Source organism: Pseudonaja textilis, chromosome Z, assembly GCF_049901715.1.
Source record: "Pseudonaja textilis isolate UNSWEBS1 chromosome Z, rPseTex1.2, whole genome shotgun sequence".
Taxonomy (NCBI): domain Eukaryota; kingdom Metazoa; phylum Chordata; class Lepidosauria; order Squamata; family Elapidae; genus Pseudonaja; species Pseudonaja textilis.
Genome location: NC_142008.1, coordinates 102,763,292 through 102,779,562, shown reverse-complemented (window position 1 = coordinate 102,779,562; position 16,271 = coordinate 102,763,292). Strand labels below are relative to the sequence as shown.

Below are 16,271 nucleotides of genomic sequence, written 5' to 3'. Positions count from 1 at the left end.
TAGGTGGTGAATGTTGGGAGAAGCAGGGACCAGATATGAGGGTCTGTGCTATTGTCCCTGGTTGGAATGAAACATATAAGAGCCCTCAGCTTATGGCTGTTACCACAGACCTACCCAGCAGGTACTTATGACCCAGATTCAAAATTCTGGTGATTCCCTCACCACCACAGTCCTCACTTTGGGCACTTAGCAGCTGGGCCATATTTATGGCATTTACTTCCAGATTTCAGCAAAACCAGCCCATAACGAATTGTAGGTTTGCTTAATGATCATTGCAAAAAAAATAAAATAAAATTGGGCATGAATTACAACTGTCATGGGCAGGCTCTGTGACAGTCATAACTTCAGGATTACCTGTAAATTTCATTTACTAACCCAAACTGTTACTATGCATGAAAAAGGATAATCATCTTGTTTTTCACTTCAAGGAGCAAAATATCTTACAGCACTTTTCTAGCTGCTCTCCTTTCATTTATTTAAAATAGAAATTTGAACTCCTTTCAAATCTTTCCCTTAAATTTCCTTTTCATGTTCTCCCCACAGAGTGTCTACCACTATAGCCTGGATTCTTCTGTGTCCTCTGGATATCTAGGTTTTGAAATGGGAGACCTGCGGAGGTGCCTGGACAGTGGGGAATATGGAGCGCTGAAAGATTGTTTTCTGTATGAAAGCAATTTTTTACAGGTAAAGCAGAGTGGGAAGGAAATTTGGAAAATATCCCCCGGTATTTTCAGATTCTGAAAATTTGAACCCTGAGGCCTCCTCCGATGTTCTTGTGAAAGGAATAAGGGCAAGTGCAGTCTTTTCTGTGGATATGGTATCCTTGAGATTGTATACTTCGTGCCCTCTACATACTTTTTTCAGCACCCTGTACAGACTACCTTCATTCAACCCTTCAAGTTATGTACAGTACTGAAAAAAAGTGACTTACAAACAGTCCTCACACTTAACAACCATGGCAGCATTCCCAGGGATGATCAAAATTCTGGCGCCTGGTAACCAGCATGTAATTACAACTGTTGCAGCACCCTGGGATCATGTGATTGTCATTTGTGACCTTCCCAGCAAGCAAAACCAATAGGAGAAGCTATATTTGCTTAATAATGTTGCTTGTTTAACAACTGTGGCAAAAATCATAACATCAGCCATGATTTAACAACCATCTTGCTTAGCAATGGAAATTATGATTGTAAGACGATCCATGACTTTTCTTCTTCATAGGCATGTTAGACATGTGTGTCTCTGCAATGTTATTTTATTGTTGTAACTATTTTATTTTACTTTCTATACTGGCTATACCATTCTTTGAGAAACTTAAGAATGGAATAAATAAATTATTTCCGCCCAGTCAACCTAGCCCCCTCCAACAGGTTTGCATTAGCTGAGGCTGCAGATTTTAAAACTCCACCAAAAAGGAGCAAGTTTTAACTTTTCTTGAGTCAGATAAGGTTCCACAAAAAAAGTCATTTTTTTACGCTTATATTGCCAATATAAAGCTAAAATGGTGTTTTTGAGTGGTAAGATGTGTTTAATTTGCTTGGGGGAGAAGTGTTACTGCATTTGCTGAACATAATTAGTAGCCTGTACTATTTTTGAAAAGGCATTCCAACTGTAAAAAAATCAGTGGAAAAGTGTTTTTTTCTAGGATGTATCTATTTTTCTTTTTTCACTTTTTTAAAAAAAACAAGGGCGCCTCAGTTGTTCTGCGTCATGTGTGTAGATGCCTTCACCATTCCATATTTGTTTGTTTGTTTATGTCCTGCTTTATTTATGTCCTGCTTTTATTGTTTTTACAAATAACATTAGGCAGCAAACATATGTGCTCCTTCTTCCTCCTATTTTCCCCACAACAACCCTGTGAGATGGGTTGAGCTGAGAAGGTGATTTGCTGAAGTCACCTAGCCAGCTTTCTTGCCTAAGGTGAGACTAGAACTCACAGATACTGGTTTCTAGGCCAGCACATTTACATTATACTTCCAGTTGTCCATTCTGTCTAGTTGCATTTGGAAGTTAGAAGTCTTTACAGAGATTCCTAATCTATTTTTTCTCGGAGTTATCTAAACTCGATGTTAACATATCTGTGGGGAAACATGTTAGAGAAGGCTGTCTTTTTCTTATTCACCTAGAGAAAAGACAAGAATCCTTACAACCACTTTCTAATTACCAATCTTTTTTCAAACTAAAGAAACAAATCAAATGTCCTAAGTCAAATTGAAATCTGATAATATAGAATTATAAGCAAAGCCGTTTTTTGTATGCCATTAATATGCTTCCAGGAATCAAAAATACTTGAGATACCTAATTAAGGTATCTCAAGTATAAATATAAAACATAAAAAAGTCACTTTAACATGTTATACTTCACTTATTTCCCAAGCTTTATTTATAAATTTGATTTTACTGATTATATATATGTGTGTGTGTGTGTGTGTGTGTGTGTGTGTGTGTGTGTGTGTGTGAACAGCTCAGTAGCATCTTAAGTCAGTGACTATGTTACTCAGGAATAATAGATGTTCCAAAACAAGAGATCTTCAGGGCACCAGGTTGCAGGAGGTTTCACCATAGGAAGTTCAATATTAGCGTTTCCCGCTGTCTCTAAAATGTCTCTCCTCTGTGCAGTGAGAATTGTGATTTTTCTCCTGTCAGCTTTATATAATCTGATCTACTACAGGCAGTCTTTGAACTTTCATCAACATAAGACAGTTAGGAAGGGAGCTGTATCTGTCTTCTCTTCATCCTTCTATTTCTTTGAATATTTGGAATGGATTTTTCCCCTGACATTATTTATATCAGGAATCTCAAATCCAGATCATTTCAAAGGACTGTTCTTTAGCCCAAGGCACTAAAGCCCTATTGTATTTTGAAATCAAAGTATATAGTAAGATTGAAAAAAAAAATCACATTGTCATTAAACATAAATTTATTAAATTAAAAACACTGTTGTAAAACAGAGATACTTTTATCTCTTTTCCCTTCTATCACTTATTTGGCAGCCTTTTTCATTAACTAGCATACCAGTGTTTGTTTTGGTGATGGTTGTTCAATAATAGCTTAAAACCTTTATGTTAATTACTATAACTTAGTAGAATTTATCTCCTCAGAAAAGACAAGTATTCCTGAACATTATTTCTATTCTGCAAATAATATTATTTAGGTGTATTGCTTTAAGTTTCACCTATACTGTGAGACTATCATCCCAAATGAGATGAAAGGCCTACTTTAGGTACCAGAAAGGGAAAAGACTGAGACGCCTCCATCTGAGGATAACTCCTGGGTGATCAGCAAGGAGAGCTTTGAGGTGAATGAAGCTCTTTTCATTTTTGTTTTGCCTCAGTCCCTCATGGCAGAGTGCCTGGCAAAGGCCTCGCCAAGAGTGCCACCTTATTCTGTCGCATAAATACCTACCCTTCCCAACTAGGTTTCCAAGTTTGTACTGAGGCATGCCCACCACTATGTTTCCTTTCTCTGTTTTCCTTTCCTGAAATGCCCCAACTGATGACTGCTAATGATCCAAACAGGTCCTCAGAGAAACATTGGTCTTTCCTTAACTTTATTTGCAGGGTTGGGCACAGGCTACTAGCAGGGAGTTCAGAGACAGTTGGACAGTAAGCAAGTAGAGATCCCTGCAACTATCCTACCACAACTTTTTGACACCAATGACAAGCTGGCAGGACTTGGCCTAAGCTATAACAGGACTAGGAATGCTGCTATCAGCTGGTTGCAAAGTCAAGTCATGTTTTCTTTTTAAGCAGGAAGAATCTATAATACCTGGCAAAGAGCATCTGCTGCCTTAATATTCTCTCCTGTTGATGAAGAACTGCATGTGGACTATAAGAGATAATTTTGAGATACCTAGTCTACTGTCATGGTCCAAGCACACAGAAACTGAGGAGAAGCCCATTTGTTCTATTAGTTAAATGTAACATCAGGATGTCCAGGGAGTTCATTGAAAGACTTGAAGCCAGGTTTTTCTGTATAGATATAGTCCTTTCCACACCATCTAGGTCTCCTTGCAAAAAGGTGGGATATTTAATGTAATTGATTGATGTACTTAGCCTAATCAGAATAAATACTAAATCAAAGCTAAATCTGACAAAATTTATACCAGTTTCAGTAAACATTGCTGACTAAATAAGCATATCCTTTGCACTGGATAGGCAAGGCTGCCACTGATTTTCAGAACCAAAATTATCTTTCTGCACCTATCACCAATTTGCAAGTGGTCTGTGAAGAAAAATGTTTGAGAATTTCTATTCAATAAAGCTTGGCTTGTCCTGAATTCACTGACAAGGTTTGACAACAATACAAAAAAACAATGGTTGCCATTGCCTTGGGAGTCCTTGTCATAAATCCTCAGTAGATGAATTGAGTTCATTCCTAAAATTACCACTGCTTGATTTCATTGCTTGAAAACCTTCAGCTGTCCAGATACTGCTCATCTATAACTTGAAACATCTGTACTAAGCGTAGCCAATGAAAGGGAACATTGGGAATTATAGTTCTATAATATCTGGAAAAGAACAATATCTCTATCCTTGACAATCTTCATTTAACAGTCTTTTAAAACTTGGCAAATTTCCAGCGACTTGGATTAAGAGATGCCCTTTTTTAAACTCTGTCTTGTTTTATGCAGATTTCTGGCCTGTAGTTAATTGAACGTATTGTTTATTAATGTATCCCAATTGGATTTGTTCAGAATAATAGACTACTGGATTTGTACAGAATAATGGATTATCAATATTTTGATTTTAGCTTAATAGTTGTTATGAGAGGACCATTTCAAAACTTTCTCTTGTTATAGTGTAAAAGTACAAAGAACCCTCAAAATGAATGTTTCCCTTCCAGGTTACCAAGGCAGGAGATGTTGCCACCAGAGTCACCATGGGCATCGCTGCCAGCAGCATACATCTAGAGATGCCTGATCTTATGCTGCTGGCACGACCAGTTCCCTGCCTAACAGAACGGTGTGAATGTCAGTGTCCTGAGCCACTGCCTTTCCCCGATGAGGAGCTGCAGCTGTTTGCGTGAGTGCCTTTCACTGCATCGCCATCCTTCAGGGATATATCCCCAAGGCCTTGTCTGTGGTTCACCTTGTAAAATGCATCCAGATGCTAAATTTTAATGTGATAGAAGGTGGGAAATAATGACATGTATGAGGAGCCCTTATATTGCCTCACTTTAGTTTTTAAACAATAGTTGACATTAAAATTACATTTTGCCCTAGTCATGCTCCACTTCCTTTACACACTATTTTGGATATCAGCCCTGAGCACATCACTTAGAGGCTGAATAGAAACTTCGATCCAGAAAAATGTGTGCATCTGGTTTTAAACAGGAGTGTTGAGGAAAGGGATGATTCAAAAAATCCGAGATGGCAGCTTTGATTGTGCTGATGCAGTCAGCATTTTGATTTTTTAAACCCTCCCATGGACAGATCTGGCTTTCTCTCCAGTTTCTTCCCATCCACGTACATCTTCCATCTCCTCCTTCCCCAGGCTTCTGCCCTTGAAGTTCGTCCGTCTCTATATCCATGATGAGTCGCGGTTCCAGTTCAAAGTCCGCCTGGCTAATGGCCGCACTTTTTATCTGCAACTTCTAGCACACCCTCTCAGGCAGGACGAGGTCTTTGGGCACTGGATACGGCTGCTATACCGCTTGCGCTTTTACCGCAGTAATGCCCCCCTTACTTATGAAAAGGAGACTGCACTGCAATACCGGAGACCTACCTTTATTTAGGTGAGCCTCAGCCCCTTTCTCCAGCCCCTGTCCTACCATAGGATACCCTGTTCATTCCTCCAGTGGCCCAGATCTCCATGAAGGGGACTGATTCTTGAGATTCGATAGGGATTCAGACCCTGATATTCAGAACTGGAGAAACAGAAAGCCTTACTGGGGAAACAAGGAGAGCCCAAAGCCTGCTGGTGAAGCAGGTTCTGAAAGTAGTAGGTAATTGAGTTACCCTAGAAAGATTCTAAGAACATTTGGGGTCATTTTGACATTGCGCATGACTGTTTTGGGGGGTCAGCTTCCTCTGTGCCTTTGCCTGTCTGTCCCTATCTGTCTCTCTTTTTGCAGCAGGAGGAAAAGGAGTAATTTTTCCTGGTAAAGAAGATGACAACACTCAGGATTTCTTTACACCCAGACTCACACACACTAATACAAAGAAATGCTTCTCCTCCTGGCACAGCTCACCGGTGTTGGATGCTATCCTCCCCATATGAAGTTACTGCAAATTCCCACCCACTTACCCCATCAATAAATGAATGAACAAAACGGCTTTGTACATAGCTGATAATTGTAAGACATCTTCTCAGACCTGCCATCTTCTGAACTAGAGCATCTCTTTCTCCATTGTTTTCCACCCCACATTAGATGTTGCTGACCTTTCCAACAGGGAGAGGAATCTGGATTAATCAATCAATTCACTTTATTGACACAGGAACTGACTGAACAAACAGATTAGGAGAAGATTAGCTGGATTGTTGTAGTTCTGCTCCAAGTATGATATGTGTGGCTTCTGTAATAGGGTTGGTGGTAAAAGAAGAGAGACTAGTCTTGATGCATTTCTGCCCAGCCTCTGCACAAGGCAGGAAAGGACACTGGAGCAAAAATGAGGTGACAACATGCTGAGGAAAAAGCAGAGCAAGAATCACTGTTTGTGGAAATTGGGAGTAAGTAGATCATTTGACTTCCCCCTCAAGGCCCCCTTCCATGCTCCCCATTCCGTCTTTCCAATGTTTCAGGGCTCCCAGATAATTCAGTTATGGCAGAGTTCTTCTGCAGGAGTCCAAAGTGAGATCTACAGAGCCATCAAACTTTGTGCTACAATCACAATAATGGATTCAGGCTTCATTTAACTTCAGAAATGGTTAGATGATACAGAAGATACTATAAACTTGAGGGCAGGGAATGGACTGATGTTAGAGACTCATCCAGATTTTATGGCTCATCAGATCTTAAACTAGTTTTTTAGGATTTACATAGCACACTTGAGTATGACAGGCTGAATTTGTCTAAGTTCATGGTGTAAAACTTGTTTAAGCACCACCCTTTTAAAAAAAAATGTAGTCCTAATCAGGTTATTTTCTAGCACACCCAAGTCACTGTTCTTTCTAGAGTAATACACAAATTGTTGTCCTCTAAATCCCAAGCATTGTCTTTTTCCCACTTTAGATATATTGGAAAATGTATATGTTACTCACCATTTGCCTGAATTGACAATTGCATCAGCAAGGTTACTGGGGTGCTGTTGGGGAGAGAAGAAGGGAATAAAAAAGAAAGAAAATGAATGAGCTTGGGGGCTTTGAGTTAGTTTCAAGAAAAGGAGAGCAAAGCTTTTGCCCCCTTTTCACAAATTTGAACAACAAATTCCACATCTTGAGTTGGGACTTGAGGGCTTTTCTTGCCTCTGCTATTGGTTGTGTACCATCTTCCATTGATTGCATGATGTTAGCTACAAAATAATGCTGATAAGTTGCAAGTGCCTAGAATCTCAAGTTCCTCCTTACTGTTCAAAAGTAAAGTCCGTCTGAAATTTAACTAGGCTCATGGGTGACAGAAGAACATGTCCATAGAATCACAGAGTTAGGAAAACACCAATTAGATTATCAAATTCAGCCTTTCAGAAATGTAAACTAAAGCATCTCAGACTAATAGCTATTTATCTTCCATTTCAACTCAGCTAGTTAAAAGGGGGTCCAGTTCTGTGAGTGACCAACTGTACCCCTCTTGGAAAGCTTTTTCTAACATTCAATCCGTATTTAGCTTGTTTTAATTTAAATCTGTGTAGTTTTTTGTGAGTAATATAGAAATAGTTTACTAGTTACAACCACTGGGTTATCTTTCAACTTTCTAAGAGTCTATTGCTCTGAAAGGTCTCCCTTAAAAGTATTGTGGAGGCTTAACCCTGCCCAGTTTCTGGACACAGCCAGAATAAGTCATCTGCTGCCATCTGCTGTTTTTCTTCTTCCCTTTCTCATTTCAGCAGCAGATGCAACTTGTGCTCTAGCACAGGGGTCTCCAACCTCGGCAACGTTAAGCCTGGTGGACTTCAACTCCCAGAATTCTCCAGCCAGCTTTGCCAGCTTCTGGGAGTTGAAGTCCACCAGGCTTAAAGTTGCCGAGGTTGGAGAGGCCTGCTCTAGCAAACTCCTCTTGTGTTTGGAGGCATTTATTTCAATTTATTTCTGATTCTTTTTTTTATATATTAAATTGCCAAGATTGCCACACCTTTCAGAGATGCTCATGTCAGCTCACTTGGTTCATTACTACATAACATTGAGGCACTGTTGGGATTAAAAACAAACACTTTATCTGGCACAAGGGAAACAAAAGGCTTTTTGGGCTTCTCAGTGCATTTGCTAATACTGTAATTTCAAAAATCAATCCTTTTTGTAGCCACCCATTAGGAGCCTTTTAGAAGGAATGTAAACTGCCAGACAAATGAACACAAATACATGGGAACAAATGCACAAACGAGTGAGGACATCAGGCCAATAATCTAGCCGCCCCTGTTTCTTATCAAAGGAGGGAAGAGGATTTGTTTGACTCATAAACATTGAAAGCAGAATGCGAAAACTACATGTAGTCCTCAACTTACAACAGTTCATTTAGTGACTGTTCAAAGTTACTACAGCACTTTGTGATATGACCTTTGAAACATCCCCATTATCGTGTGATCAAAATTCAGATGCTTGGCAACTGGTTCATACTTATGACCATTGCTGTGTCCCATGTGTCTCATGGGATTTTCCTTTTGTAAACTGACTAAAGTCAATGGGAAAGCAAGATTCACTTAACTAAGTTACTAATTATCAACTGCAGTGATTCACTTAAAAACTATGGCAAGGAAGGTTGTAAAATGGGGCAAAAATCACTTAACAAATATATCATTCACAGCAGAAATTTTGAGCTAAATTATAGGTTGAGGGGTACCTGTATATTCAGTGACTGACCATTTTGAAACAGACTTTTCTGTACCTAGCTATTAATTAACTTTTGGTGGAGTGATGATTGGTTGAATAAATTGTCTTTAACATTTTAGGTTTGTAAGTGTGCAAATAACATCACGGTTAATGTGCTTTCAGTCTATGGGAGAAAGCACAAAAGTTTTAAAAAGCTTTGGCATAACTGGCAATGGAGAAAATTAGTAGAGTGGTAAACAGCTTAAATATGAATGCTCTTAGTTTCTGCAGCCTCCATCCTATACTGAGCTGAAGAAGGCATCATATTTGTGACTGTAGCTTAAAATTCTGTGGTTTAGTTTTAAAACGGTAGGATGTGGATTTACAAGGACACAACGCGTGATGTAAATGATGATGTTTTTCTTCAGAAATCCAATTTGCCCAATTCCTTTTACAACAGATCTTTCTTCCTTTGCCATTTTTGGCAGCCAAATGGCTTCAGTGTTTGATTTTTAGGATGCAAACATACCTGCTGCTTATGCAGCATATGCAGAATCTCAAGAATTTTAATCAGCATTGGGAACAAGGGAAGCATTGTGAGATTGCCTAGATCCAATCTGAAGATATTCCCATTGTGAAATTGCCTAAAGAAGGAACCAAAAGGGAGGTAGAGATATCCCTGGCTTCTGCTTCCCTCAGTAGATTGGTAAGCCAAAAGGGATTTATCTCTCTTTTTTTGCTAAATGCATCAAATGTGCAGAAGCAAAAAAGGCAAAAAACAAATTATCAATTCTTTACATGTTTACAGATTGAAAACAGGACTAAAACTAAGAGCTTGTCAGCAAATTGAATCTATAATTGGTGTGCTACTGATTGCTAAAAATATTTCATTGTTCTCCCACAGTTATGCGGTATCCCCAATAACCAGGTGGCCAAACCAGGAAGTATTGCATTATTCTGTTGGTCACTTATCTACTTGGGCAAAACATGCCTTTAGAAGCGATGCAGCCATCATGCCTCACAAAAGCAAGGGGTTTTGATGTAGATCCTGCCCAAGTTGTTGACTCCTTGTCCCTATCTGTGATGCATTGGGTTCCCAGAGGATCCTTTTAAACTACATAAAAAAACTACACAAGGGAGAATAAGAGGGAAAAGATTCTTCGTTATCTAAAGATTCAAGTCTGAACTGGGGTAATTCTTCTCTCCATGAGCATGTCTGAAGTTTCAGTAATAAATTATTAATCAGCTTCTGTACTGCGCTTAGCAGGAAGAGCTGGCTATAATGTATTTCCTTGCATTATTTATTTCCTTTCCTTTTTGGTTAAAGAGCTGCTTTGCTATAAAAGAAAGGAGAAGAAAAAGTAAACCTGTAATTAACAGACAAACATACAAGCAAAGAAATTGAATCAAAATCTATCCATGACTAATGCCCATAAGCCTTGAATGGGAAGCCAAAGTCACAAAAGCAACAGTCAAGAAGGTCTTAATTAATGGTCCTATCATCTGTAAAAGATGTAATAGTGCTCTGCTTGTTCATGCTAAACAAAGCTGGGGTTGGTGCAGCAAAAGCTTTTTCTTTTTTTAAAAAAAAACATTTTAAAAAGGTACAAAGAAACACCAGGCAACCATTTCTCAAAATCTAGAAATGTGACAACAGTGACATGCTCAATAAAAGTGAGTTAGCAAAGGATGGCAATTCTAGGACTGCTTAATGTGTGAGCCAAAATTGGGAGAAGTTAGAGGCTTAGCTGCAGCCGCTGCTTTGCGTCTTTGATAAGTGTCATTGATGCATTTTCAGGCCATGTCATTTTCACTCCAAATCACCTTTGACTTCCAGCCGGCATTCTACTACAGCCTCGCCCAGTTCATTGATGGCCTTGCAGGAGTAGGTGGCGCTGTCAAAAGGACTTGGTTTACGGATATTGAGAGTCAACACTCCTTGATTGTTTTTCTGCAGAAATTTGGGATCCCCGCTGAGATCCACTTTGTTCTTCATCCAGATTATTTTGGGCTGGGAATTCACACAAGTGGAATAAAATAGAAAACAACAGAAATCAAATATCTTCACTGTCACACTCTATTTTAACCCAGGGCCATACATTGTTGTATCATAATTTTATAATTCCAGAACAAAACTATTTTGATTTGAAGCTGTATAAAAAAATAAAATGTTTTGATATGTTGTTTGTGGATTTCAGCAAAGTTCTTAAAGCTGCATTTTTGCTGTCCTTCCAGTTCTCCAAATCCGGAACCACTCATATTACAATTTAACTAAGAGACAATATAACCCATTGAAAGAAGAGCCAGGGCAGAAGAAAGAATGTATATTAAATTTTAAAAAATCTATTGCCAGAATTACGCGGTGCTGCTCACTGACGTAGATGACTTTAAAATTAGATTGGACAAATTCACAAAGAATAGGTCTACAGATACCCAGTAATACATGACCATTGTGTTCAGAGAAAGTATATTACATTTACAAAAGATAGAAAATAGTGGTATTTCCTGACATTTTGAAGTGGCCTTCCTGGAAACATTCAGCTGGTCAATTTGAGAAGAATACTTAGATTATAAGCCTTTGATGTAATGCAGCTGGGCTCCCATTGCTATCTTTTCACAAAAATTCTTTCTTTTTCTAGCTGTTCCCTTCTACCTACTCCTTATCCTTCTTCCTACCCTTTTCCTTATTAATTCTGAATGCAAACATACATTCATGGCAAGCAGGCTGGAGAGAAAGACATTATGGGTCCTTTCACAAAATGGCCTGAAATTCTTTTCCTCAGCCTGGTTCATTTAGTTGGGAGTCTAGTTGAGAAAAAAAAAATTGATTGCGAGTACAAAAGGAAGAACTTTGCTCAGGAGAAATAGTAAGCAAATGAAGGGCTCAATAATCCCCTCCACCAATTCTTCCTAGATGTGCTTCTCATTTTCTTTCCCATATTGATGAACCTTCTAAAATGGCCAGACATATCAACTGTGCAGGGGTCAAGCAATGGATTTTGAAATGTTCACAGCTTTTTCTCACAATCCCAAAAGGCTGGGCTGAGCCATTATATGAGTGCACACATCCCTAAGGCTGTTGTACATTATGTACCTCAATCAGACTTGATAGCCATAAATAGCATTAAAATCTACTATGGTCATAGAATGGTGATTGAAAGCTGATATCTTGGTAGATTGGTCATAGAAACTTATTTCTCTTATAAATCTTTTGACTTTTAATTACTTGCCAAATGTCACAGCTATATCACATAAGTTGAAAGCTATTTAACAATTGTTTGCAAAACAAGAAAACAAATAACAATGAATATATATGGGTTATTTTGATTAATTAAACATACCTTGCATTAAAAAAGATATTCTAATATCTTGCCTAATATTGGTTTCAATGTCCATTGTTTATTAAAACCAGCTCTTGCTTTCAATACTGATGATAAATTCTTGAATCAGATGTAATATTTTCTCATTATTTATAATTTAATTTTATCTTTAAAATCATTTAACAAAGTAGAAACTATTATCTTTCCACACATTTGCTCTTTCCTATTCTCTTGCATCATTCAGTTGACTCAGAGTTCCTTCTAACAACTGGATGTCTCCTGTTTATCTGGTACATACTTTTGGATGTCCCCTCACTGCGCAGTTCAGGGCAGTGGTATAGCCAGCCACTACTGTTCGGTCTACCAATGGAGTCAGGAATATGGGGGCCATGCTGAAGTCATGTTCCTTATAGCTGTACTTTTTACTGATCAAGCCTAGAAGAATAAAAAGCTAAGATGATCATCAGTGGATTCAAGCTCCAATCTTACACTCAAATTTCCTTGATATCTCATTGAATGGGATTGGACTTGATCAGATGCATATAAGGACCATTCCTGGATCACCTTTGCTGATTTTGTTCTTTCACACAAATCTGATGCAGCCTATTTTAGCAGTGACATATGATTTTAAGAAAAATGTATACAAATATTCCTGTACCTGGGATCTTAAAGTACATATTAGTATTTCATCCTGAGGACAAATTTCTTTGCTAAGTATGATTTCAGTTTTTCAAACATATTTTTCCTGACCCAGGAATATTAACATAGTCTGCAAACATGCAGTTTGGTAGAAAGAAAATTAATTTATTATATCTTCCACAGGTCAAGTTCTCAAGCAACCTCAAAAGGTTCTAGAGAACCCAGGATTTGTAAACAATCTCTTCTTTGAGTTACTATTTAGCTTCTTCCATAAGCTTTCCCTTTATTTAATGTTGGTATTCTACCCACACACACCCATACTCATGCTCTTACCATCCTTTGACAGCTGAACCCATTAATAACTTATTCAAACATGTAGGAAGATTTTCTTGAAGACAGTTTTCTACTGGTAAGTGATGGAGATTGTAGGCAGATGGTAACCCATTGACAGAAACTTTCAGCTTGTCCTGCTCCTTGGCTTTCTCCCATCCCCTTGAGGGTTAGGGTTGTGACTGCCACTCCTTTTCAAGAAGCTACTTACGCTAAGTGAAGGGCAACTTTGCAGCTTTCCTTTCACAGTACTGATTCATGATCTCTTTTTAAATCACCACAAATCAAGCACAGGATGAGCAAAAGTGGCAGGTGGACTGCTGGCTCAATGCCATTTTTCCATGCCCTGTTTTTCAACTGGAAGAACACCTGGTCAGCATATCCAGAGACTGTACTGTGTTGTGATGGACATAATGGATTAATAAAAATTGGATTTTTGGGTGTCTGGGGTGCAAAAATAATGGCTGTGTAATGTTAAGAATTTAATGTTGGAAAGTGTATTTACTCTTCCTGAGTATGGGATAAACATCAGTCCCCTCTGCTAAATTTCTTTGGCCCTACTATTTTTTCAAGCTATCTAGTTACACATGAACTTACCAGTTTTCTGGATGTTTGCAGTGTTTTTGGAGACCCCAGGTTGCTCACTGAGTCCACAAATATTCTCGCTGTAGACTCGGAAGTAGTATTCATTGCCCATGATGAGATCAGACACTGTGCAACGGGTTGGGCGGCTGTGTTCATATACAGTGAACCATTCCTGAGGTTAAGATCAGGAACAGACAGAAAAAAGATGACAGGGAGGTAAGGAATAAGATAAGTTTGGAGCTAAACTTAGAAATGTCTTATTGATCACTACATTTAGAGACATTAATGTATTACCATATGAAGTAGTGAAGATTTTGCACAGATTTCATATATTTGCTAGTGATGGCTTAATCCCAACTGGCTGGTTTTCATATGATGCTATACAACAGTACTGTCCAGAGAGGAGGAGAAGGAGGATACCCAGATCTTCCACAGCAGAAATTACAGGATAGCTCTCAAATCCAGCAGGATTGGTGTATCGTATTTTGAATGAGACATTAAATACTCATCTATTTAAATGGAGGGCATCATTGCTGTCCAGATACTCAATTATGCACCAGACTACAAACTAACAGAGCATGCTGACCTACACCATCCAAAGCTCTCATACACAACAATGTCCATTATAAGGATAATGGACAGTGAGAGAGGTAGTTCTCAAAAGGCTTGTAATCCAGAGGACCCAAAGCTTCTTTTCACCTGTTCCACAGACCTAATTTTTGTCCTCAAACAAAATTGATAGAATGACAAGAGTATCTGTTGTTTCCTTATTCAAAAAAAGGAAGGTTCCAAAAGTGAATCTCTTTTTCTGTCCATAGCAGAGAAATTTATTGCATCATATTCCCTGACTCAGAACCTTCCCTAGGATCCATAACACAGTGCCTAAAATAAATCAATGGCATGAGTTGACATACCATGTCTGAAAAGGACACTCTCTCTTAAGATATCATTCTAGGTAGAAAGCAGCAATTACTCTAAATTGCCAAAGCACGTATTTTAGATCTTTTGATGCTGCTCTCACAGCGGTCTTCAAATTACTGCTGATCGTCTAGCTGTAACTGAATTGGATTTTGACAGTGAATTATTCTGGCAAGTGGAACTCCTGCAGTGGTAGTGGGTACGTAGTTTCTCTGATAAGCTCAGCAGTAAACCTGCTGCAGCCCAGGTATGCTTAAATGAATGTTAACTGAGGATGTGCTAAGAATCTATCTATCTATAGATGCCTCTCTTTTATAATGTGTTCAGGTGACATGTCATCATCAGTTGAGTGTGTGTTTGTGTGTGTGTGAGAGAGAGTGAGAGAAAGAGGGAGTGGGGAAGGAGAGATGGTCAACATTGCTGGATTGATCTTGTCTTCTATTCTATTCATTCACCTCATTTTTGATAGTAAAGAATCAAAGGAAAATCTCCACTGAAGCTCTTAATTTATGAGTAGAAACATATGAACCCTGTTTTTAAGTCACAAAAGACTTTAAAAATCAAAAGTTGCACTTTGATTTGGATCTGGAAAGTGACCAGTAGTCCGTGGCCCTGACTAAGCAAACACAGGCAATGTGATTGTTAACACCCAAATCCATTATAATTACTTCTTGCAAGAAATTGTTTGCTTGATTATGTGCCATCATGTCGATCACATAGTTAACACTTTCTCAGTAAGGGCCAGAAAAAAAAAAAATCCAACATGTTCATAGGTTAGCCATGTGTGCTATAAACAAAATCGACTTTACCATGGTCTTCTTGTCAGCTTTTTGGATGGAGTAGCCAGTGATCTCTGAGTTCCCATCATCCTTGGGAGGCTCCCATTCTACTAAGGCATTGAAGCCCCATACTTCCTTCACCAGAACATTGTGTGCTGGGCCTGGCTTCTCTGCAGAGGAAGTGATGGGAAAGAGACACATCAGTTTAGAAACAGCAGAGTCCAGACGTAAGGTTGCTTAGTACACTCAAAATCACTAGGAATGAAAGAATTGAGTGGGTGGGGACAGTAAAGGGAATCTATTTATTTTTCAAAAACATGTTTAAAATACATATCCCGGTAATATAGATACTTTTTTACAGTCTTGCAGTAGTTTACATTTCCAATTATGCATTAGAGTGTATTAGTCATATGAATAGCTTGAAATTTATTTGCTATCCATTGCTTATGCAAGGGAATCTTGGTTTATCTGTTGTAAATGAAGCCACCACCATCCCTGTCTGTTTTCCTTCTTTTTCAGCCTTCTCTCTCACCCCACATCCCATCCCCTTTCTTACCCAACAGGCTGCTAGAAAGATCTGAAGGGATTATTTGCAGAGCTCCCTTAACATTAGGTTGTGGGAGGCCATCTGTGCTCTGTGATGCTTTCACTGCCTGCTGGGCTGTGCCAGTCAATAGTTAAAAAGTCAAAGTAATATTCAAACTAGCTGCAGGAAAAGCTGTTTCTTCACACTGTACAAATGCATGCAAAAGTGGCAGAATCTGTTCCAGCTGGCAGGGATGGAGAGCCAGCATAAGG

At 38.7% G+C, this 16,271-nt stretch overlaps 2 protein-coding genes across 2 annotated transcripts in view; one reads left to right on the top strand and one right to left on the bottom strand.

The window, feature by feature from the left end:
- Positions 1-437: 437 nt before the first annotated feature.
- GARIN5A (golgi associated RAB2 interactor 5A) lies at positions 438-5,813 on the top strand. The gene is made up of 3 exons (XM_026710656.2): positions 438-684; positions 4,845-5,023; positions 5,495-5,813. Exons 1-3 carry the CDS (start codon positions 529-531, stop codon positions 5,733-5,735), a joined length of 576 nt encoding a protein of 191 aa, XP_026566441.2. The 5' UTR covers positions 438-528; the 3' UTR covers positions 5,736-5,813.
- A 595-nt stretch (positions 5,814-6,408) lies between these two features.
- The window catches only part of MYBPC2 (myosin binding protein C2), a 50,751-nt gene continuing 40,888 nt past the window's right edge, over positions 6,409-16,271 (bottom strand). Inside the window, exons 25-30 of the mRNA XM_087915797.1 lie at positions 15,504-15,643; positions 13,789-13,948; positions 12,521-12,657; positions 10,727-10,913; positions 7,202-7,245; positions 6,409-6,625 (exon numbers count right to left, since the gene is read on the bottom strand). Of these exons, the coding sequence (XP_087771923.1) occupies positions 7,235-7,245; positions 10,727-10,913; positions 12,521-12,657; positions 13,789-13,948; positions 15,504-15,643 (635 nt within the window). The 3' untranslated portion in view covers positions 6,409-6,625; positions 7,202-7,234. The remainder of the gene's footprint in view (positions 6,626-7,201; positions 7,246-10,726; positions 10,914-12,520; positions 12,658-13,788; positions 13,949-15,503; positions 15,644-16,271) is intronic.